Source organism: Chionomys nivalis, chromosome 16, assembly GCF_950005125.1.
Source record: "Chionomys nivalis chromosome 16, mChiNiv1.1, whole genome shotgun sequence".
NCBI lineage: Eukaryota > Metazoa > Chordata > Mammalia > Rodentia > Cricetidae > Chionomys > Chionomys nivalis.
In genome coordinates, this window is record NC_080101.1 from 8,042,584 (window position 1) to 8,068,731 (window position 26,148).

The 26,148-nt window shown below is 40.5% G+C and overlaps 1 protein-coding gene across 1 annotated transcript in view; it reads right to left on the reverse strand.

The window, feature by feature from the left end:
• Rab2a (RAB2A, member RAS oncogene family) overlaps positions 1 to 26,148 on the reverse strand; it is a 71,047-nt gene that overhangs the window by 22,823 nt on the left and 22,076 nt on the right. Inside the window, exons 3-5 of the mRNA XM_057790952.1 lie at positions 18,194 to 18,261; positions 7,173 to 7,255; positions 6,664 to 6,756 (exon numbers count right to left, since the gene is read on the reverse strand). Of these exons, the coding sequence (XP_057646935.1) occupies positions 6,664 to 6,756; positions 7,173 to 7,255; positions 18,194 to 18,261 (244 nt within the window). The remainder of the gene's footprint in view (positions 1 to 6,663; positions 6,757 to 7,172; positions 7,256 to 18,193; positions 18,262 to 26,148) is intronic.

Genomic DNA, 26,148 nt, shown 5'->3' on the forward strand with positions numbered 1-26,148 from the left:
AGACAGTGAGGTACACAAAACTTGGCTACAAGACCCGTGAATGTGCAAAACAGTTACAGGTAGATCTGTAGCAATGTTACAGTTTAATTTCTGATTCTGATAATGTGGTGCTTATCTATTTTACTTATTTTCCAAAAATTAGTTTTTGGAGCCATGCATGATGGTTTACTCCTGTAATCTTATTACTAGGAAAGTTGAGACAGGAGGATTGCCAGTTACATGGTAAAAACCTTGTTCTCAAACTCCCCAAACAAAACCACTAGCTTTCAATGTCAATGTTTGCCTTTTCTTTCTTATGTTAGTGTTTGTTTTAAAACAGGGTTTCACTGTGTAACCTGGAGTGGCATAGGCTGGTGATCCTACCACTTCAGCCTTCTGCAGACGGGGACTGTAGGCACATACCACCACACTCACCCAGGTTCTCACTTTGATAAAAAGATATGATTCCCCCCTAATATATACATTTAGTGTTATAATCTCCCTCTATTGTCACCATATTTCACATTTTTCAGACTGCAGAGACAGAGGTTTATTTGTGGAAATGAATAATAACACAATAGTTGCAATGTTGGAGGCGTGAACTACAGTTATCAGCCCGTGAATAGTCTTCACGGTTCATCTGTCTGTAAATTCATCTGGTGGCATTCCTTATCTGACTAGCTTAGTACTCTGAGTTCTCTTTTAAACTGGACCTATATCTAAATGGTTTCTTCACTAATTAATGAAATAAAAGCTTTAACAAGCTTGTTATTAAATGAGTTAATTTTTTTCTTTTCTAAATATTCTATTTGCTTACAGGATATACTTTGAAACAAGAACAAACTGCAGATTCTCACCGTTCCCCCTCCTCCAAATCCAATCCTCTAGTCTCATCCCTAGCTCTGCAGACCACCTGCCGAGGCCACCTACCCCTTCTACCCCTATCTCCAGTGGATCACACGGATCTCCCTCCAAAGCACCCTCTCCTCATGCACTGCTTTATCGCAGCCCCCAATGCCAGGAGGCTTCCTGGGAAGGCACAGGCCTCCAGCAAGGGAAGCAGGCGCCTACCTGCAGCTCTTCACCCCTCCCTTTACTCTCAGACTCCAGCCCCCGGTCAGCAGCAGACCATCTGTTGCAGCCTTCCCTCCGTTCAGCTCCACTCCCAAGCAATGGTGGAACACCCTACTTTCCTTTCTCCTGTGGACCCCTTCAGTCCTCCACTAGCCCATCCCCATTCCTAAGTGTCAGGTCACAATACCTAGAAAGACATTTTACTTAGAACCTACAGCGGCTACATCTAGCAGGACCCCATAGGTATGGCAACACACAGCCACCACACTTTTCTAAGAACCAGAGAGGGAAACAGAAACCAAGGAATAAAAAAAAAAAAAAACCCACCAAAACAAAGACAAGAGCAGATATCAGCACCTATGATTATAGTCTTATCAAACCCAGGCACACAGACCCTAGCATAAAAACACAATAATAGCCATGCCAGTATGTGACCACTAGAGCCCAGCAACTCTACCACAGCAGACCTTGAATATTCCAACATAGGTGAAACAGACACAAAGACCTTTAAAAGGCTTTTATGAATATGATAGAGGTCCTTAAAGAAGAAATGAATAAATCTCTTTAAAAAAATCTATGAACACACAAAGAGTTGGAGTAAATAAGTAAAACTGTTCAAGACATGGACATCAAAATAGAACCAATAAAGAAAACCCAAACTGAGGGAATTCTGGAAATAAAAAATGTAGGAACTCAAACAGGAATCTCAGAGACAAATCTCCCCAACAGAATGCAAGACATGGAAGAGAGAATCTCAGACACTGAAGACACAACAGAAGAAATGGGTATCTATGTCTAAGAAAAATTTAAATCTAAAAAACTCCTAGGAACAAAACTTCCAGAAATCTGGGACACTATAGAAAGAATCCAAATCTGAAAATAATAGGAATGGAGGAAGGAAAAAAGACCTATACGTCAAAGGCACAGAAAATAATTTCAGCAAAATGATAGAATAAAATTTTTCCTAACCTAAAGAAGAACATGCCTATAAAAGTACAAGAAATATACAGAACACAAAATAGGCTGAACCAGAAAAGAAAGTGCCCTTGGCACATAATAATAAAAATATCGTATATACAGAACAAAGAAAGAACATTAAAAGCTGCAGGGGAAAAAAGACCAAGTAACATATCAAGGCAGACCTAACAGAATTAAACTTGACTTCTCAATCTTAATGGAGAGTGTAAAAGCCAGAAGGTCTCTAACAATTTTAAGAGATCCCAATGCCAGCCCACACTGCTAAACCCAGCAACACTTTCATTCACAATAGATGGAGAAAATATACGTTCCATGATAAAACTAAAGTTAAGCATTATCTGTCTACAAATCCAGCCCTACAGAAGGTGCTAGAAGAAAAACTCCAACTTAAAGAGGTTAACCACACCTAAGAAAACACAAGGAAGAAAGACTGAGACCAGTAAATCAAATGAGGGGAAACTTACTTCTGTCTGTCTGTCTGTCTGTCTGTCTGTCTGTCTCTCTCAATATCAATGGTGTCAATCCCCAAATAAAGAGACACAGACTAACAGAAGAGATGCGAAAACAGGATTCATCCTGTTGCTGCATACAAGAAACACACCTTAATATCAAAGACAGACAGCACCTCAGGGTGAAAGGATGGAAAACAAGACTCCAAGCAAATGGACCTAAGAAGCAAGCTCATGTAGCCATTTTAATATCTGATAAAACAGACTTCAAAACAAAACTAATCTGAAAAGATGGGGAAAGATACTATATAAAGGAAAAATCTATCAAGAGGACATTGCAATTCTCAGTATCAATGCACCAAACACAAGGGCACCCAAGTTTGTAAAATAAACACTACTATAGTTCAAATAACATAGTGACCCTCACTCCCACCAACAGACAGGCCGGACAAAAACTAAACAGAGAAACGTGCTGTGGGAAAATGCTCTTGTATACTATAAAGATTTGTCACTCATATTGGTATAATAAAACACTGACTGGCCAATAGCCAGGCAGGAAGTATAGGCGAGGCAACCAGACTAGGAGAATTCGGGGAAGAGGAAAGGCAGAGTCCATTGCCAGCAAGTCGCAGAGGAAACAAGATAATGCCTCACTGAAAAAAGTACCAAGCCACATGGCTAAACATAGAGAAGAATTAAGGGTTAGTTATAAGAGTCTAGTTAGTAATAAGCCTGAGCAATGGGTCAAACAATTTATAATTAATATAAGCCTCTGTGTGTTTATTTGAGACTGAATGGTTGCAGGACCAGGCAGGAAAAAACTTCAGTCTACAGAAATGCTTGAGCTAATTGATGTTATAAACCAAATATACCTAACAGGTATTTATAGAACATTTCACCCAAATACAACAGAATACACCTCCTTCTCAGCACCTCACAGAACAAAATTGACCACATATTCCATCACAAAGCAAGTATCAACAGATAGAATAAAATTGAAATAACACCCTGCATCCTATCTGACCACAGATTAAAGCTGGATATCAACAACAACAGAAACAACACAAAGTTTACAAACTCATGGAAACTGAACAACTCTCTCCTGAATTAATAAAATGGGCCGGGCAGTGGTGGTGCACGCCTTTAATCCCAGCACTTGGGAGGCAGAGGCAGGCGGATCTCTGTGAGTTCGAGACCAGCCTGGTCTACAAGAGCTAGTTCCAGGACAGGCTCCAAAAAAAACCACAGAGAAACCCTGTCTCGAAAAAACAAACAAACAAAAAAAAAATAAAAATAAAATGGGTCAAGACAGAAATAAACAATTAAGTTAAAAAAATAAACACTTCCTAGAAGTGAATGAAAATGAATGCACAATATACCCAAATTCATGGGACACAATGAAGGTAATTCTAAGAGGCAAGTTCATAGCACTACATTCCTACATTAAAAAAAAAATTACCCTAGAGATCTCTTACTGGTAATTTAATAGCACATCTGAAAGTGCTAGAACAAACAAACAAAACCACACCCTAAATGAGTAGATGGCAAGAAATAAACTCAGGCTGGAATCAATACCATACAAATAATAACAGAAAATAAATCAATTAAAAAAAATCAATGAAATAAAAGAGTTGTTTTTTTGAGTAAATCATTGAGAAAACCCTTATATAAATTAACTAAAAGAAGATTACCCAAATAAACATAATTAGAAATGAAAGTGGTGCTATAACAATAGATACTGGGGAAATCTAGGATCATTAAGGACATATTTTAAAAACTTGTACTCCATAAAATTAGAAAATCTAAAAAACAAATGGACAATTTTCTCAATATTTACCAAAGTTAAATTAAGATCAGATGTGCAATTTAAAGAGATTTATAACCTTTAGTAAAATAGAAGCAGTCATTAAAAGTCCCCCAAACAAAAAAAGTCCAGGGCCAGATAGATGGTTTTAGAATTGAATTCTCCCAGAGTTTCAAGGAAGAGTTAATATTAATAATCCTCAAATTATTCAACAAAGTAGAAACAGAAGGAACACTGCCCAATTGTTTTATGAGGTCACAGTTATCTTGATATTCAACCACATAAAGACATTAACAAAGACAAAGGCCAATTTCCCTTATGAATATAGATGAAAAAAACTTCTTAAAAAAATATTATTTATTTATTTATTTATTATGTATACAATATTGTGTCTGTGTGTATGCCAGCAGGCCAGAAGAGGGCACCAGACCCCATTACAGATGGTTGTGAGCTACCATGTGGTTGCTGGGAATTGAACTCAGGACCTTTGGAAGAGCAGGCAATGCTCTTAACCTCTGAGCCATCTCTCCAGCCCCCAAAAACTTTTAATAAAACACTTGTAAACCAAATCCAAGAACACCTCAAAAAGATCATCTAGCATGATCATGTAGGTTTCACCCCAGAGATGCAGGGGTGGTTCAACATATGTACATCGATAAATGTAATCCACCATATAAACAAACAGAAAGACAAAAACCATGTGGTCATCTAGTTAGATACAGTGATTTACAACAAGTCCATGCTAATACCAACTTTAAGTCAAGAGAAATTCAAAGCAGTTCCACTAAAATGAGAAACAAGACAAGGCTGTCCACTCTTTCCATACCTGTTCAATACAGTATTTGAAGTCTTAGTGCAATAAGACAACTGAAGAAGATCAGGGGATAGAAATGGGAAAGGAAGAAGTCAAAATAGCTTTACTGGTAGATAAGACAGCACATATGAGTGACTGTCTGAAGGTTTCAATTGCTGTGAAGAGACACCATGACCGCAGCAACTTTTATAAAGGAAAACATTTAATTTCAGTGGTCCATAGTTTCACAGATTTAGACCATTATCATTATGGAGGGAATCATGGCGGCATGCAGGCAGACACGATGCTGGAGAAGGAGCTCAGAGTTCTGCATCTTGATCCACAAGCAGCAGAAGTGAACTGTGATACACTGGAAATAGCTTGAGCATAAGAGACCTTAAAGCCTACCCTCACAGTGACACACTTCCTCTAATAAGTGCTACTACCTTTGGGGATATCTTTTTCAAACCACTATGACTAAAAATTCCACCGGGGAACTCCAACAGTTAATAAACACTTTCAGAAAAGTAGCTAGATACAAAATTAACTTAGAAAAACCAGTAGTCCTCCTATATACAAATGTCAAACAGAGAAAGAAATCAGGGAAATAGTACCACCTGTCATAATAGCATCAAGTATTATAAAAAATATCTTAGGGTAACTCTAAACAAGAAAGTGAAAGACTCATACATTTACTGAATAATACTATTAGCGCTTTAGGACTTAAGAAATACATCTAACTAATCTACTAATTACTGTACTAACAGATATGATGACTATTATTAAAACAAGAACTATTTTTCTGAATTCTGTACAGACACTTATTTCTATTTTTAACTATTTTAAATGAATGGGATAATACAATTATGAACATGTTATTTTTCAAGTGTTTTGGAAACAGGGTCATGCTATGGAATGATTACTGCTTCAGCCTCTCAGATTACTGCTATGAGCCATCACACCCAGCCTAGTTTGAATACCTTAATAGCTACTTGTCCTCCCAACAAATCACTGGGTTTTATTTTATTTTGTTTTTTTGAGGTAGAGTCTCACTAAGCAGACTAGGCTGGACTAAACAGAATTCAGAGATATGCCTACCTTTGTTGAGTGCAAGAATTCAGGAAATTCCTGGGGCTGTTTTTAAAATGTGTACCTTTGAATAAATCATATCTTAAATAATAATAATAAAAACAACTGCAATAATAGTAAATTTGGGGACTGGAGAGATAGTTCAGAGGTTCAGAACAATTGTTGGCTCTTCCGAGGTCTTGGACTCAATTCCCAGCATGAACATGGTAGCTCACAGCCACAGTTCTAGGGGACTGATGCCTTCCCCTGACCACCTTGGGCACACACATGGTGCATGTAAACACATTCAGGCGAAACACCCATACATATAAAATAAATTAACTACTAAATAGCTAAACATAATGGTAATATCTAAAGAAATATCTTAGGATATAAATGAAACTTTAAACTTAAGAAGCTAGTACCTTCATGCAGACAAATCTACAAGAGAAGCAGTCACATCTGTAAGCACAATGTTCACCATGATTGCAAGTTAAGCTCTAGGTCAGTTCTTTTACCTTTTATTTCCAATAAGCATGATGACCATATTGGAATTGGAATGCTGACGGGCATCTTCTAACCAGGTTGTCAAGTGGTTGAACGTGTCTCTCCTAAACATAATGAATGGTATGTGATTTCAGTTTTCAGTATTTCTCTTCAAAGTGCACAATGAACAGCATACACACCCCCAACATTAACCATGTTAGCCATAGCCACTTACACTATGAGAACCATACTTAAAGCAGGAAATTTGGGTTTAGAGCTCACTGATTACATTTCAGTTAGGATAAACACAACTGTTAGTATAGTTTAGAAAGTTCCAGTGACTATGTAATACTACCAAGTTGGTCAATACGGGGGATTATTTAAATTGAGCTGCAGACTTTGAGAATAAATTTAAATTTGATTCAAGATAGAGTTTTAAGGGTGAGTAGCTAGAGCATAAAGGTATATACCATTATTACAGGTAACCACACTTATTTAAAGTACTCTCCTTGTACTGAGACGAAAACATGACAATACTCACCTTGTAATATCATACACTAGTAAAGCCCCTGCTGCACCTCTGTAATATGACCTTGTGATAGAGCGAAAGGACTCCTGCCCTGCCTGTGAAGAACAAAAGGTTGAGAAGTTTCCTTAAAACAAATATCCTTTACATTTTCATATCACACCTACACTGCGCACGGAGAAAAGGAGGTCATGAAGAGAGGAGAAAACTTCATCAGTCTTAGGAAAAAGTCACAGAACAGCACCAGTGCCAGTCACCAGGATGCACAGGCAGCCATTCCCACTATCCTCCTACCCCCAAACAAGACCCCTAACCCTTTTTGGCAATCCCTGACAACCCAATTTACTGAATGGCTTCACAATACATGAATCATTATTAGAGCACAGAATGGACTCCTAGCAACTAAGCTCTGAAGACAAATTTGAAAGGAAGCAAATAACCCAGAGCCTCACATTTGAATTCAGTAACCCACTCCCCAGGGCAGCTGTTGACACTAGAATAAATAAAGCCCATTGTAAATAAATGATGAATGACATCTTTACGCCCACCATCTGCTGGTGGAAAGGTTGTCAGAAGGCCAAGGATGCAGATCTGATCAGTTACACCATAAACTGCAGTGGGCTTTCAACAGCTTCAGGATGGAATTCTTTGAGCAATCATTTTATGAAAAACAGAAAAAGGTTCTGAATTGAATTTATATAATTTTTCTTCATACAATCAATTTTCTCGGCATTTGATATACAATGCCTGTCAAGAGGCAACCAGATGTAAAAGTCATCTTTATATCTTGTGAAACAGGCACCAGAGATTATGTCATATTCAATAATTTTCTATCTTGCGGTATTAACATTCTACTAAGAAAGGCTGGGGAAGACTATGAGTATAGCAGTAATTTTGTACTTAAAATATATTAACTTGAAAATTTTTCAGAGTTTCCATGTTCCTAGTCCTGATTTTCTGATGTAAATATAAAATCTGTCATATTTTGCTTTGTTCTAAAATACAGTCAGTATGTTCCAGTATCTTCTCTTATTGACCCTCCAAGAAAATTCTCCTTCTCTAATATCACCCACTCTTAGTGCCTACAACTGGGTCTTGGTATTCATGTGGCACTCAGAGAAGTCTGTCAAACTGTATAACCTCGTGTCTCAGCTACACGCACAAAATGGTTAGTATTCCACTGCACACACCAGACACACTTCTCATTCAATGACAGTAACTCCCAGATCTAAGTTAACAAGTCTTCTCCCAGGAGCCAGTTCTAATAGTTAAATGTTTTATGCTGAATGAGAGGACAAAAGCCATTGCACGATAAAAAAACAACAAAAAAAACCAAACCAACAAAAAACAACTTGTACAAACAGCCTGTTCCTTTCCATAGTCTGAGGTTAAAAACAACAAAACAAAATCTAGAAAATAAGCCAGTTACAGGGGTTCATGCTGTTATCCCAACACCTGGGAGGCTGAGGTAGGAGGAGGGCTATGAGTTTAGGCTAGCCTCAGCTATGTAGGAGGGCATGTCTCAAACATAACAAAAACAAAATAAAACATAACAAAAAGATCCTAGATGGGCTTACAGGTGCATTTACTGAGATGTGTGTTTCAACTCTATTTAACAATGAAACTGGGAAATCTCTTCAATTGCTTAGCATGGGAAAACTAATTATGTCTTTAAAACATTCATTTTATTGTGAATCATGTATACCGTGAAAGAAGTGTATGGCAAATACAAAAATGATACGTATTACAATTTCAAAACAAAAGTTGTGTGGCTAGTGACAGCTTAGAAGTGTGAAGACCAGAGTTCAGATACCCAGCACCCACACGAGCTGACAGACTGCCTATAAGCCCAGTTGTTGGTAGGAAAAGACAAGGGGATTCCCAGGGCAAGCTGGCTAGCTAGATTAATTGCATCCAGCTCCCAGTTCGGCAAGAACCTTGCCTCAGTAAAGAAAGCAGAGAGCCATCAAGGAAGACATTCAACATCAACCCTTGGCATCTTCATGCACACATGTAGGCACATGGATGCTCCAACATAGGCACCTATTCAAGCATGCATTCAAAAACCGCAGGCAAATACACATGTAAAAATAAAGTCCCATTTAAAACAGCAAAGAAAAGCATTCTTGAAAACAGTGGTTCTCAACCTGAGGGTCACAACCCCTTTGGGGACACAAATGACCCCTTCACAGAAATCCGGCATATCAGATATTTACATTACGATTCATAAGAGTAGCAAAATTACAGCTATAAAGTAGCAATGGAATAACTTTATTTTAGGGGTCACCAATACATGAGGAACTATATTAAAGGGTCTCAGTACTGGGAAGGTTGAGAACCACTAGCTTTAGAATGATTTCTTTGGAACATTCTGTGGAATGAATAAAGATAAACATATTGATAGAAAAATATTACTATAAGCAAAATGGTCAAACTTCAGCTTAGGCAAGATACAGTCAAAAGGAAATAAAATTAAGCATGAAAGCAAACTTCTATAAATTATCCCCATTCCTCTCAAATTGCTTTGCAAACAACGGGTTCTCAACAGTAGTTGATGTAGGTTGATGGAGGAAGGTCATTGGTTAAAAAATAAAGAAACTGCTTGGCCCTCATAGGTTAGAACATAGGTGGGTGAAGTAAACAGAAGAGAATGCTGGGAGGAAGAGGAAGTGAGCTCAGACTTCATGCCTCTGCTCTCCAGGTCAGACATGCTGAATCTTTCCCGGTAAGACTGGTGCAACACAGATTATTAGAGATAGGTTGATCAGGATATGAGAATTAGCCAGTAAGGGCTAGAGCTAATGGGCCAAGCAGTGTTTAAAAGAATACAGTTTGTGTGTTGTTATTTCGGGGCATAAGCTAGCCAGGCCGGGAGCTGGGTGGCAGGAACGCAGCCTGCAGCTCCCACTACAGTAGGTGGGTCTTCTTTCTATGTGTTGCTTTCATTGGTTAATTAATAAAGAAACTGCTTGGCAGGATAGGTCAGAACATAGGTGGGTGGAGTAGACAGAACAGAATGCTGGGAAGAAGGGAAGTGAGGCAGAGGCCATGCTTCTCCTACTCAATACGGACAGTGGTTAGAATCTTCCTGGTAAGCCACCACTTCGTGGTGATACACAGATTATTAGAAATGGGTTAATCAAGATGTGAGAGTTAGCCAATAAGAGGCCATAGATAATGGGCCAGGCAGTGTTTAAAAGAATACAATTTGGGTGTTGTTATTTTGGGTATAAAGCTAGCCGTGCGGTAACCGGGCAGGACGAAAAGCAGATCGGCTCACCTCATCACTACAAGTAGTAACTTGTATAATTTGCCATTTCACACTGAAGTCACACAAACAAGAAAACACATCATACTCAAAGACTACCAATACATCTTTGTACTTTATCATGTTCTAATAAGCAATTCTTATCTTGTAAGTTTTTTGAGTTTTGATACCTGACTCACAACAGAAAAGTCTGAGAACACTCTGACATGATCTCTGGAAATGGCATTAGCAGCTGTAAAATACATGTGGCCTCAAGTGTCTTATTATGGCTTTTCCAATTATAAACAAACATACATACATTAATGGCATAAAACTAGCCCAATGGTTAGTTCTCTTGATCCTATTAAAGCAAAGTAATCTAGTTTTAAAAAGTAGTTTAATACTTAACAGTCTAAATTCTAAGTGAACTAGGAAATACACGTCCTCTTCATAACTAAATAGGCCAGAAGTTTTTTGTAGTAAGGGATTCATGATAGGTAAAACTATAAAAGGGAATGACAATTTAATCAATCATTTACCACTCGCTAAGTGAACTGCACCACCAAAAAGCAAAACCCAGTCACATGGGTTAGATATGGGGACTAAAGACCAGGAGTTTCAATTAGTTCACAAAGCAGCTGACTTAAAAAACAATCAAACAAAACAGCCAAATATCTAACTATGTAGGAGGGGCAGAGAAATGCAGGATAAAGTAGGAGCAAAGGGAAAGTCAGCCAGACCTGATACTTGATAAGCTAATTCAAAACTAAAACATAGCTAAAGAGATTGCTTGTCTGGTAAAGGCATTTGTGACACAAGTCTAAGATTTGAGTTTGATCCCCAGAATCTACAAAAAACAAGACTTGGTGGCTTGTGTTTGCAACTCCCACAACAAGTGCCTGGAAGCTCACAAGACGGCTAGCCTGGAGTACATAGCAAGTTCCAGGTCAGCCAGGGCTACAGGGTGAGACCCGTCTCAAAAGATTTCATAAAGTTGAAAAGAGGCATTCTGCATGAGTAAATAAAAGTGTCCTATTCAGAAGCCACATGTTACTAGGCAAAAAACCCAGTGCCAGGAGTGGCCCACCTCCAAAGGAACTGTTGGTCAGAGAAGCCCCTGAAAGAAGACAAGCTATTGCCACAGCTGTTGGCTACCCAACATAACTAGATGGCAAAACCATCTACTGCTAAAGATACCACATGCTTCTACTGTAGGACACAGAGAAGCTGCCTCTCTACTGGCTGGCCCAGTAGCAGAAGGTGCTATCTATCATCCCCTTCAATGTTTGGGAAAACTGCAGACGATGGGGAGGGAAGAATATCAGAGCTGGAGGAAGGGGTGGAGTGCTGTGTGTACCTTCTCTGGATGTGGCACTGCACTCCCGAACTCTCAGCAGCTGTGGCTGTCAGCACATGGCTACAAAGACTGAACCCACTACTATATAGAGTGGGTAGGATTCACAAGGCCCCATCTGTCACTTAGGATATAAATGTAGTCAGTGGTTGCTACAAAGAGAGACAATTTCTTCACTGGTATAGCTACTGTTAAGATGCTCATGCTCCTGTAAACAGATCCTTACTCCGGCTCCTGCCAGCAACCTCTATTAAACTCAGGGTGCACCCTGCTTCCCTCTCCCTCACACACATAAATGGAGATACTCAACTACAGGGGAGGGTGAATCCAATAGAGCAAGCCTAATTTCTTGAAGAAAAAAAAAAGAGAGAAAGAAAGAAAAAAAAAGAGAGAGACACTATGATTAAGGCAACTCATGTAGAAGAAGGAGTTTATTGGGGTTAGGGTAAGAGCACTAGTTCATGTCCATTACAGTGAAGAGCATAGCAGCAGGCATTCAGGCAAGGCACTGAAGGAGTAGCTGAGAGCTCCCATGTCGAGACAACAACCATGAAGGAAAGAGAAAGAACTAACTGGGAATAGCATGGGCCTTTGAGATGCTAAAGCTTACTCCCAGTGACACACCTCCTCCAACAAGGCCACACCTCCTAATCCTTCCCAAACAGTTCTATCAACTGGGGCAAAGCAATTAAATACATGAGCCTACGGGGGCCATTCTCACTCAAGCTACAGTGATGTTTTGTGGGAAGAGCACAATCATGGACGCTTGCACACAAAGAAATTCCACAGCTGCTTCTTTCATGAGAGGATTGCTAACCCAAAGAAGCTTGACCCTATGCTCCATTAAAAATTCTCTCAGGGGGCTGGAGAGATGACTCAGAGGTTAAGAGCACTGACTGCTCTTCCAGAGGTCCTGTGATGGAGGTGGGTCTTGTATTAATCTGTTGCTTTCATTGGTTAATTAATAAAGAAACTGCCTAGGCCCATTTGATAGGCCAACCCTTAGGTGGGTGGAGTAAACAGAAGAGAATGCTGGGAGAAAGAAACCGAGTCAGGAGTCACCATGATTCTCCCACTCCAGACAGACGCAGGTTAATATTCTGTGCTACACAGAATATTAGAAATGGGTTAGATAAATATGTAAGAGCTAGCCAATAAGAGGCTGGAACTAATGGGCCAAGCAGTGTAATTATTTCGGGGCATAAGCTAGCCATGTGGGCGGCTGGGTGCTGGGGACGCAGCCCTGCCGCTCTTATTACAACAGTCCTGAGTTCAATTCCCAGCAACCCACCATCTATAATGGTGCCCTCTTCTGGCCTGCAGGCATACATGGAAGCTGAACACTGTGTACATAATAAATAAATAAATCTTTAAAAAAAAATTCTCTCATAAGCTGGGTGGTGATGACACACACCTTTAATACCAGTTCTCAGGATGGGCAGAGGCAGGCGGATCTCTTTGAGGCCAGCCTGGTCTACAGAATGAGTTCCAGGACAACCAGAGATACAGAGAAACCCTGTTTCAAATGAAAAAGAAAATCAAAAAACAAAACAACCAAACCCAACCAACCAAACAAACAAACAAAAACACCTTCCTTACAATACTCAAATACTCCCCAGAATAGGCTTTCCCATGTGTCTGAGTCTTCCTGTTGACACCAATTTTGTAGTAACCAGGATGCCCACGGTGGCAAATTTAGCAGCCTTTCCTCTACTGAGTCTGTGAAATAAAACTTTATATGCGTTATGATACCATTTAAAGATTCATAATAACTCAAAGCTCTTGAGAGTCTGACATCCAGTGGTCCCTTTGTTTTCTTGTTCAATGTCTTACAGCTGGGTGTGGTGCTGACGACCTGAATCCCAGCTTCAGAGCCTAACACCCAGTGTGGTCTTTTTTCCCAAGTTCAATCAATGTCTTACAGCTGAGTGTGGTGGTGAAGGCCTGCAGTCCCAGCTTTTGGAGAAGGGGCTAAGGTAAAAGGAGTGTAAGGCCAGTGAGATGTCTCAAAAACACAAGCTGAATGAATGGACACACACACACACACACACTTGCTCTGGCTCACAAAGCCAATTTCTTCCTACTGGTATCATCACCAATATTCTGAATATCCCTGACTTTGTTTCTCTGGTTAATTTCCTTCCTAAAAATCCATTCCCCTCCACCTATCCATCTACTTTCTGTTTCCTCAGAGCAGCAGATCGAAGCGTCCAGGTTTGCACAAAGCTGAGGGAGGGACCTGTCTACTCCACTCCACACGTCAGTCTTTCTCCTCACGTTTGAAAGCCTGCCCATGTGGTTCCGCTCAACACTGTCGATGAAATGAGATGGACACAGTATGCAAATATACTTTCCTGAGTCCCATCAGGACTAACCCACCTTTATTTATAGCAGACACTTGAATGTGTTATTTTGTTTCCAAAGAGCTATCCATTCAAAATGTTATGTTTATGAGAGTCAATGTTACAGTAATACTTATCTCTGATTGTTAGCCATTCATCTAACAATGAAACTTTGGCAATGTAAAACAAAAACAAAATTAAAAGAGAAAGTAAAAAGGACAGAAGGCAGACATGTAAATTTTGTAGGGACAAGTTATTTTTAAAGTTTGGGAGGCTAGAATGGACATATACCGAACAACATCCTAACACTAGGTGACTTGAACATGGTGCGCAGACAGAACAATTTCTTTTTATTTTGAGTCTCCCATAGCCCAGACTGACCTTGCACTCCTGATGCTCCTGCTCAGCTTCCTGCATGTTGATTATAGGTGTAATCACCAGTAAGTAGAGCAGGATATTAACTTTTTAAGATTGACAAAACAATGCACAGCCTTTACTTTTCCACAGATCACTCCAGTTTTGAAATTATTCTGGATAAGAAAGACAGGGCTCTAACCACTACAAATATAGCAAGTTATCCAAATAAACAGATGCACTAAGAAACATTTATGACAGGGAAAGCCTTGTTTCACTCAGTTAAGTGTGGGATCACTCTTTTTTCTTATATCATTCACTGAATATTTTTGCAATTCAAGTATGAAAGAAAGAAAAAAATCATAAAATAAGAGGAAAAGACTGACTGGGAACTAGCTCAGTGGTGGAGCACTTGCCTAGTATGCACAAGGTCCTGAGTGTAGTCAAGTAAGAGGCACTGGGGGTGGGGACACACAAAGACACTGAGGTATTAAGAGTATCTGTAAGGCAAAACCTAAACAGACAACATATAGGCTTATTACACTTATTAATTTAGTGTGCAATGGGTGGGCGTGGGCATGCACTGGCACATATGAGGTCAGTGGACAACCGCAGCAGTAGCTTCTCTCCTTTCACTATGTGGGTGATAGCCATCAAACTTAGGTTGCTGAGCATGGTAGTGAGGGCCTCCATCTACTAAGCCGTCTAGCCAGTCTTTCCCCACTTTTTGAGTGGGTCTCATTATGAAGCTCAGGCTGGTCTTGAACTCTTCATTTCCTTGCCCTGAGGTCCCTGGGTGCTGCTGGATGATTTTAGCCAGGTGAGTCAATACCACATTTGGCTAAGTTATACATTCAAAAACAAATTAATGAGCTTTCAACTTTGGAATTCTTTCTTAATGCTTATGATGTCTCCAAGGCATCAGACTCCCTTGTGAAAACAGAGGGAGCAGACTAGCCCTCTGTCCTGCTGGAGGAAGTGGAAACACAGGGTTTCTTCTATTTTCCTTTCTTCCTTAAGGTATGAGGGCATGCTTAGGAAATATAGCAGTAATCAGTCTAGCTCACACTAGACTGATGAACAATGTATGTCATTAAAGATAGGTGTGGAGGCCCACAGATGTGGCTCTGTTCCACCTTGACATAAGGTCAGAGAGTTTGAGCCTATTATTGACCTGAATGTACAGACCAGTTGGCTGGACTAAGACAGTTATGTAAGCACCCTACTTTGTGTAATGCTTTAAAAGCAGAAGTAAATACTTTCTTTTGGTTGGACTTCATGCTTTTAAGTCTCTAGGAGAGATCTTTATCGTGCTTTTTTCCTTCCTACCCCCCCCCCTTTTTTTTAAAGGCATAAGGGGTGGGACCCAGTTCTTATGCATGCTAGGCAAGCACTTGATCTATGAATTAGACTTTCAGGCCCTTCTTCCATGTAGGTTTTTGTTTGGTTCTGAGACAAAGTCTAATGTAGTCCACCACTAGCCTCTAGTTCACCATACAGCTGAAGATGATCTTCAGTTCCTGATCTTCCCACGTTCACCCCTGCCCAAGTGCTGGGATGGCAGGTGTGTGCCACTGTGCCCAGGCTTTCCTAGCAGTTTTGATTGAAGTTATGTTGCCCAAGAAAAATCTAAATCAAAGTGTTGGGCCAGTAACCCAACTCAGCTGGTAAGGTGCCTGTCACACCAAGTAAGAGGAGCTGAGCTCAGATACCCAGTCCTCATGTACAAAACTGGGTATGGCGCTATGTTTATGACAATGGTACTTTAGGGGTAGAGGGAGATGTGGACAGTAGAGCCCTGGATCTCACTGGCCAGCCTAGTACAACTGACGAGCTCCAGACTCTGACACAAAAAGAAACCAATGTGGACCATGACCAAGAAAAACACATGGCAATGACCTCTAGCATCCCCCAAAACACACATGTACATCAACATGTACATATATCATATGCAGCGCTAAGACTCTTTAGGCTCATAGAGGAAAGTCTTAAGAAATAGATAAGCGGCCGGGCAGTGGTGGCGCACACCTTTAATCCCAGCACTCGGGAGGCAAAGGCAGAGGCAGGCGGATCTCTGTGAGTTCGAGGCCAGCCTGGTCTACAAGAGCTAGTTCCAGGACAGGCTCCAAAGCTACAGAGAAACCCTGTCTCGAAAAACAAAAACAAAAACAAAACAAACAAAAAAAAGAAATAGATAAGCCAGCTCTCCACTGATGAGGGGTGAGAAGGTCTAAGAATGCACAGTCCCAGGGAACTCTAAGACGGAGCAGATAGAGTTAGTGTTTATCATATGAAGGACAGCTGTGGTACACATGGGAAAAAACAGGAAATCAAAATCCCGCGACCACCTTCAGCAACTCGCTTGGTCTCGACGATGCAGACTTAGACTGGTATCAATTTCTCAATAGCTTCTGCACTCTCAAGTGAGAAACTAGAACTAAGTGAATAGAAGAAAACAGACATGGGTATATGATAATTACATCCCCTGTATTTCATAAAGTCTTGTGCCAACTTGTGATTTAGCCATTTACTTGCATGAAACTTCAGCTAAACACATGTCACACTTGATGCAGAAGGAGACTAGGGACTCCAGTATGCTGTACTAAGCAAATAGAGAAATGTTCAAAACTTAACACTATATCAATCTTTTCACTAAAAAAAATAGCTGATTATTTTTGCTTTGGGAAAGTAAGATTAATATTCACAAGTGCTGTATTGTTTATCCTAATTAATAAACAGCTTATTAATACTATTTTAAGACGAGGACATAGCTCAGTGGTAGACACTTGCCTAATATACATAAAGTCTTACAAGCAATGAAAGCAAAAAGCCCGAGTATTTAGTAAGTTTCCAATTTCCACTTTAATGTAGCACTAACTATACTGATGCTTCATAAAAGTTAAGTGCTCTGTGCTCCTTTTTAAGTATATAGGGGTCTGAAAATTGCTGCCTTTATGGCATCCACTGTAACTTCATTTCATGCATCTAAAAAAAATTCACTCATAAAAAATTTTTAAGAAGGAAAACCAGGTTACTGAGTATACTACAAGAGGGCTCACAAAGCTGGGCAGTAACCAGACTAGTGTTTGCAGTTTCAAATCATCTGCTTATTCTGAGTTCATATTAGGAAACATCATTTCAAACTATCTAGATGACATGTAATATTTGCTCATCAAATGGGGATAGTGATGGAAATAGGATATTAAGTTAGGAGACTTCAAGTGATCAGGATGAATCAAACTTAAATTAGTAAATGAAGTTTCCAGAATAAATAGCTATATAATTGTGGTATTTTTATTTTACATCACATTTACTTTTTTTTATTTAGTTCGGTGATTATTTTTTTAAAAAATATAATTTCTGGGGTTGAGAGTAATTGCTGCTCTTATAGAGGACCCTGAGTTTGGTTCCCAAACTCTACTTGTTCTAGGGCAGCCAATGCCCTATTCTAGCCTCCACGGGTGTATACTGCATGTGGGCGGTGTACAAGTACTCATGCAAATTCACAGAGACGCACATGCATCAGAAAGCATGTAAAAGCGCACTACTAGCCGACCACAAAGGAGTCGCTCAGACTGTCTACCAATCCTCAGTTCTTGCAAGCACATCCACATAGCGAAATCACTAAATAAGAAAAATCTTATCTAGTCCATGTCATTTCAGGGCTGTAGAAATTCTATGTCTAATATATTTAACATTAAATAAGCATGCAAGGTATTTTTATAAACGCTACACTTACGGTATCCCAGATCTGGAGTTTTATCTGTTTCCCATCAATCGTTATCATTCGAGCACCAAACTCTACACCTGAATAGAACAGAAAATAGTATGTTAAGGGACTAGTGAAATACTTTACATTCAGCTACTAAAACACAAATGTTTGTTCAGGATATGTGATAAACAAGCTGCTAACCTTGGAAAATATAGAAGCTGAGTCAGAGGTACTATGTGAACTTCCTATCACTTAACTGGAGTCACCTGACTCTAGATAGTTCAACACAGGTCAGGAGTGACACTCAGGCCTGTATTCCCAGCACCTGCTGTGAGTTTGAGGCCATTTTTAATTGGATCATTTGAAGTGGGAGATCTACTTCTGATCTGGATATTTAAGGTGTAACACACACCTTTAATCCAGATCTTCTGAAATATGAAGATCCACCTTTAACCTGGACCACATCTTCTGCTGGAAGCCTATTTAAGGACAAAGAAGGAAGCCTTGCTCTTGCCTTTGCTAGCAAGCCCATTTCCTTACTGGCATCAGAGCCTACTTCTTCAGTATTCCAGCGTATACTTAGGATCGGCTGAGACCCCCAGCCTCGTGGACTGAACAACTACTGAATTCTTGGACCTTCCGTTCATAGCCACCCATCTGATGGATGAGCTGGATCACAGCCTGTAAGTCATTCTAATAACTGCCCTTTATATATATATATATGTGGAGATTCATTCTAAAGAACTCTGACTAATAAGCTAACCCAATATTTTATTTCCTAATTCCCTAATATTTTACTTTCTTTCTTCTATCATTTAATATTTAACAAAAGGATGATTTGTGTGTGAATGTGTGGGTATATGAGTGTATGTAGTATATATGCAGATGTGCATGCCTGTGTAGGCATGGAGGTTCAAAGACAGTATCAGACCCCTCAGAGCTGGAGTTTCAGGTGTCTGTGGGTACTGGGATCGAGCTCTGGTCCTCATGACTGTACAGCAAGTACTCTTAACAATGGAACCACCCCTCAAGACCTCTAGCATTTAACACTTTCTTGGTTACAGTCTTAGTTACTGTTCTATTGCTGTGAAGAGACAGAATGAGCACAGTACCTCTTACTAAAGAAAACATTTGACTGGGGGTGTGCTTACAGTTTCAGAGGGTTAGTCCATGATCATCATAGTAGAAAGCAGATAGCCATGGCTCAGGAGCAGTAGCTGAGAACTTTACATCCTGATCCAAAGGCAGCAGGCAGAGAGAGAAAGACTGGGCCTGGTGTGGGCTTTTGAAACCCAAAGGCCATCTCCAGGGAAATACCACTCCAACAAAGCCACACCTCCTAGTCCTTCTAATCAAACAGCTCTACTTTCTGGTGACTAAGCATTCAAATATATGAGCCTACGGGGACCGTTCTTATTCAAACCAGCAAAGTTCAGTCCAAGCTTAAATAAGTCATTATCTATGCATGAGGCAAAGGCAAGTACACAACAGAGTGAAGACACTTAGCAAACTCTGCAATCCACTGAATGTAGTTTCCCTGAATACAGTAGGTAAAAGTCGAAATGCCCACATTCATCTTCCATAAGATTTATGCTGGCTTTTTAGGGGAAAACAATTCTGATCATAAAGTTTTAAAGCATGACTTATTCACTCACCACCTAGGTTTCAAAAGCCCTCTCCAGGATTAATCTCTCTCTTTTCTCAACTTTCAAATTGGTATGAAACTCTTAGTGGCAGATCAAATACCATGTCTGCCTGTCTGCCACCATGCTCCCAACTGTAGTGTGAGTGGCGGGGCTGCGTTCCTGCCACCCAGCTCCCGGCCGCCTGGCTAGCTTATGCCCTGAAATAACAACACACAAACTGTATCCATATAAACACTGCTTGGCCCGTTTCTATTAATGTGTGTAGCACCACGAGGTGGTGACTTACCAGGAAGATTCTAGCCTATGTCCACCTTGGGTTGGAGCTTCATCACGTCTGCCCCAGAGAGGAGTGGCATGGTGTCTGCCTCACTTCCCTTCTTCCCAGCATTCTATTCTGTCTACTCCACCCACCTATATTCTGACCTATCAGGCCAAGCAGTTTCTTTATTAATTAACCAATGAAAGCAACAGATAGAGAAATGACCTTCCCACATCACCCAACAATGATGATCATGAACTTACCCTCTGAAACTGTTAAGTAAGCCCCCAATTAAATGCTTTACTTTTCTTTCTTATGCTGTTTTGTTTTTGAGAAGGGCCTTACTATGTAGCTCTGGTTGTTGTGGAACTCATTTTGTATACTAGGCTGGCCTTGAACTCACAGAGATCAGTCTGCCTCTGCTTTCCAAATGCTGGTATTAAAGATGTGTGCCATTAAACCCCTGTGGTGGTCTGAAAGAAAATGCCCCCAAAGAGAGTGGCACTATTAGGAGGTGTGGCCTTATTGGAGTAGGTGTAGTCTTGTTGGAAGTGTGTCCCCATGAGGGATCAGCTTTAGTTTTTGTTTTTCTCAAGCTTCACTCAGTGTGACAGTCAGTTGACTTCCTATTGCCTGCAAGATGTAGGACATTTGGCTATTTCTCCAGCACCATGCCTGCCTGCTGCCATATTCCCTGCCATGATGACAATGGACAGAACCTCTGAACTGTAAGTGAGCTACAATTAAATGTTTCCTTTATAAGAGTTGCCGGGTCATGGTGTCTCTTCACTGAAATAGTAACCCTAACTAAGTAAGACAACCCCACTAAATAAATTTTATTTTATAAATTGCTTTAGTCATGGTGTCTCTTCACAGCAATAGAAAAGACAACTAGCTAACATTTAATGCTTAGGGAATTATGATGGTAATTACATGACTATGCATCTAAATCTCCACCACCAGGACAGAGTTGGTAAGAAAAGCAAGCTGATCCCAGGCCTATGGTATGAGCTGACCCACATCTGTAGTTCCCAGTTAATAAGAGCTATTCAGTGGGTCCCTCTACCAAACTGAGGCAATGTTTCCCAAAGAACTTGGCTTTACATTTATAAAAACCTTTAATCTTCTGAACAATACAACTTTGGAGCTGTTCATTGTTAACTATTTCTTGCCACAGAAACAGGAAAAACAAAAACAAACAAACAAACAAACAGAAAAACCACTGGGAATAGGCAGAGAGAAGCATAAAGTGGGCATGAGGAGAACGGGTGGTGTAGAAGCAGAAGTTCCCACCTCCTTAAAAGCTTTATGGCCCTCTTCTGGCCTGCCCCCAGTTTCTCTGGTACACAAAAGAATACTTAAAGCAATAAAGTCTCAATTTTGCTTAATCTGTGAGGTGGATTTTGCTGCATAAGATGAAGTCTGAAAATCCCCAGGACCGACAACTCTGCACCCTGAGGTGCCAAGGCACACAGAACAACACGAGCTGTTGCTGTTGCTCTAGGATGCCCACCAAACTTCAAGAGCCAGATCTGATTACTCAGACATCAGATACTTTGGTGACAGGACATGACCTGGAGGCTTCCTTCCTGCTGACTGGCTCTCACAGTGCCAAAGGTGCTACGAAAGCTGCTCAGGAGAAGTTATCAAAATCTGAGCCAGCTGTGATTACTGCGAACTACAAAAATCCACTGGCTGACAAGATATGCCCACTGACAAAATAGTGTCATGAATATCTGTGGAAAATCAAATGAGGAAATTCCTGCCTGGTATTGTAAACCTGGCCAAGAACATATGCCAAGGGAAATCATGGGCCATAAAGGAGAACCAACTATTATTATTTTGTTAAGTAGACATAATATCAAACTCTCTCCTAAATATTTACATTTATACCTATAGAATGGTGCAGCTTTCAGCCAGTCCCTAATAGAGAAGGTTCTTTTTGCAGTGCATAGGTTAAGACAGGGACTCCCCACTGATTCAAGGGCAGAGAACAAATGACCTTCAGAGGGACCTATATACCACACCACTTATAAGCCCCAGGGAACACTCTGGACGGGGTCCGGAGAAGACTGCACTGTAGCAGAGTGCTGGAAAGAGTATTTTCTGGACATGAGACAGCTCATAGACTCATGAACTAACTGCAGCTGTGCTTACTTGTGTAAGACTGAGCCCATCAAATTTCTATCAGGGAAGAAGGAAGGGCTCAGGAGGCCCCAACCCTCCCGTAAGGGCAATAATGGTGGCTGGAGGCAGGGGTGTCACATTCTTAAGTTTAATCACTGATAAGCTGCCCCAGTTCCAGTAAATAACCTCCCACCCATGCTTATGCAGGCAACTTTATTTAAACCCAGTGGGCTGATTACACATAAAAAGAAAAAAGATATGAAAGTAAGAGGGGCTGGCTGAGAAGGGTTTCAACAAGAGAAGAGGAATTAAATGGATTACGGTCAACAAAGACTAAAATTCATCATACACACACACACACACATCTATCCATCCATACGTACATACGTACATACATACGTACATACACCTATCAAAGAATAAAAAACAACTTTTAAAAAAAGTAGAAAAACAATTGTGAAAGTTAGATGTGAAAAGGAAGGTACACTAACCAGAGTCTTAGTCAAAAGTGCCTAGTGTACAGACTTGGTTCCAACATAGGAGGAACCAAAAAAGAGGTAGGAACTTGGCTCAGAGATGAGGCACAGCAGGAACCTGCTGCTGTTTCTTGACCAGGACACAGGGAGAGATTGTAGTCAGAGCTCAGGAGCCACACACTCAGTGGCTTGCCAGGCAAGGGACAGGAGCTGGAGTAATGGAGAATAAAAGTCAACCGAGGCTAAGAGTGAAGTACAAAAAGATCCCTGACTGTTCTTTTCTTCTAACCTCCAAGCTCCCAGCATCTCCCATAAGCGACAACCCAGAGTGAAGCCTGCAGCATCTGTACTCTCTTCACAAGCTGTGCGCTCATGCACAACAGAGTGTACTTCTGACAAGTCAGGGTCATTTGCTTTGGGGCACACTGCAGCAATTAAGATATTTATGCATAGGACTCAATGAAAAGCAACAACAGTTTTTTAGAAAACCTCTTAGAAACAATAATTTAGGGAGTCATTTTAGGACATACTCCTTTCCAACAATTGGCTACCAAGGTTTCAAATTCATTGAGCAAAGCAGAGCAATGAGGGGGAAGTCATGGAACTAGATTTAAGCAGTACTACCAGTTTCATCATTGTAGAGACTTGAAACTATCAAAACTTGCTATAAGGCTTTTCTGTTGTGTAGGTCTGAAGGAGAATGGCCTCCACATGCTCATATGTGAATACTTGGTCACTAGGGGTATAACTGGGATGGATTAGGAAACATGGCTTTGCTGGAGGTGTATTACTAGAAGTGGGCTTTGAGATTTCAAAAGACTTGTGCCATTCCTAGTGTACTCTCCACCTCCTGCTTGTGGTTCAAGGGATGAACTCTGAACTGTTCTTGCTATCATGCCTCCATCCACCATCAGGGATTAGAACCTTCTGAAACCATAAGCCCACTCAAAGGCTTTCCTCAATAAGCTGCCTTGGGTACGATGTTTTATCACAGTAACAGAAAAAGCAACTAGTACATCATTATAAAAATGTTTATTTATTCTTTGATAATTTCATACATGTAAACAATGTTTCATGATCATATGCACCCCCAATTCTCTTTCCCCACTACCAAACACATCATCCCCATTTCAGATACATGTCCTTTTTTTAAAAAAAAACTTCTGACTGAGTTCAATTACTTTAATGCTGCCTATTGGAATGCTGACTAGTCTTGTTTGCTTGAACTTATGTAGGTCACCACGGCTGCAGGGAGTTCAGGAGAGAAATGGCCAAGTCATGTCCGTCTAGGAGATTACTGCCTCCTAGCAATCCTCTTCACCTCCCAATTCTAACATTCTTTTCTACCCCCTCTTTTATCTAAAGAGGGTGGGGACAGGGTGTGTGATACAGATGTAACATCGAGGGGTAAGCACTGAGAGCCACTATTTTCTGGGCTTTGACTAGTCATGAGGCTCAGCATTAGCTGTCAAGGGCAACACTAATCTATCTGTATAACTATTTAGACAGCTTGACACTATGTTCATCTAACAAGAGAACAGTAATATGCCCTAAGGGGTCTAGGGCTTATGACCTCCCTAGCCATGGGCTTCTGACCAAGTTTATAGTATCAGCTATGAATTCTCTCCTGTGGAGCAGGCCTCAAATCTAATCCCAAAGTATATAGTTATCACCAAAACCCTTGTGCCACTGCTGTACGTATAGGCACAACTTCCTGGAGAAAGAACATTAGGACATGCAGGGTTTGCTGCTGGTTAATAGCACCGATAGCTTATTTCTTCCAGAGGCTTGTATAGCATCTTCCAGCTATGAAATTAACCAACAGGTAAGAAGCTCTCAAATCTGTTCCAATTTGATTTTTTTTTTTAATGTCCTGCAACAAAAGTGAGTTGTGTCTTTAGTAGCGGGGTAGTCATACATTTGATAAGTATTTTAAAAATCCCTGCTAGTGGGTCCGTTCACCGATGCAATAAGTCAAATCCAGTTGAATTATAAACTCAGGTTTTATAAACAGAATAAAGTAAAACAGAGGGAAACAACTCCTGGTTAACTCTCAGGAAGGCAGGAGAGAGAGCGCAGTAAGGTAGATCTAGTAACCAGGTCTTGAGTAGCTGGGAGGAGAGGGGAGGACACACCCTTGGGAGAGGAGCAAGGTCTGGAATGGGAGGACTGCGGGCTGGGATCCCAAGGAATGTCTGAGGGGAGGGGGGCTGGAATGTGGAAGAGTGAGGCTGGAGCAGAGCTTCCAATTAAACACTATTAAGTTTTGGTGGGCAACCAAGAACAACGGCAATACCTCTGGAGCCTCCTTGACCAAAACATAACTCACAGGGAAGTATTCTATGCCTGATACTAAGATTTTCATTTAATCACCCAGATCTTCTAGAGAAGGCATTGTCTGCCCGTGGAGGATACCAGTGCTTAAACTCCTTAAAGAGCAGAGAAACAACAACAATAAAAACTTTACTGGGGCTGGAGAGATGGCTCAGAGGTTAAGAGCATTGCCTGCTCTGCCAAAGGTCCTGAGTTCAATTCCCAGCAACCACATGGTGGCTCACAGCCATCTGTAATGAGGTCTGGTGCCCTCTTCTAGCCTTCAGGCATACACACAGACAGAATATTGTATACATAATAAATAAATAAATAAATAAATAAATAAATAAATAAATATTTAAAAAAAAACTTTACAAAGTAGTGGGTTTCTAAAAGAGTTTTTCATACAACCTTAGTTTTGGCTGAACTCCTCTTGTTTGTTTGAGACAGGGCTTCCTGTTGTCTAGACTAGACTCAAACTCACTACTAGATGAGACTGGTTGGCTTTGACTCCTAGATCCTCCTGCATTTACTGTTAACAAAGCACGGATCAGTAAAGTAACAGAATCTATGACTTAAAGGACTGGGTGTGGTAGAACACAACTGTAACCCCAGAATTCAGGAGGTGAAGGCAGAAGGCAAATTCAAGGGCCACCTTGAACTACATCTTGAGATCTGTCTTAAACAAACAATAACAAAACAAACCCAGCTCCCAAATAGAAATGGATTTTCAACTACTCCTTTGATATGCAGGATATCTGATATGCATCCCCTGTGAAAGGGTCCTTTGACCACCAAAGGGGTCAGAACCCATTGGTTGAGAACTGCTGCTCTAGATTATCTGTCTGTCTGTCTGTCTGTCTGTCTGTCTGTCTGTCTGTCTGTCTATCTATCTATCTATCATTTTTTTGTAAGAGACATCTTGCTACATAGCCCTGCCTGGCCTGGAACTCACTATGATGACCATGCTAGCTCTGAACTTGTGGTGAACCTCTTGCCTGTTTCTCAAGCACCGGGTTTACAGGAGCATGCCATCATGCCTGGCCATCAATGTATTTTTTCAAACAAACTGTGACTCTCTAAAATTCTTAGTTTTTTTTACTCATTTTAAATTTGCAGTTTTGTATACTGACAAAATAGTAGTAGTAACACTATGCAAAA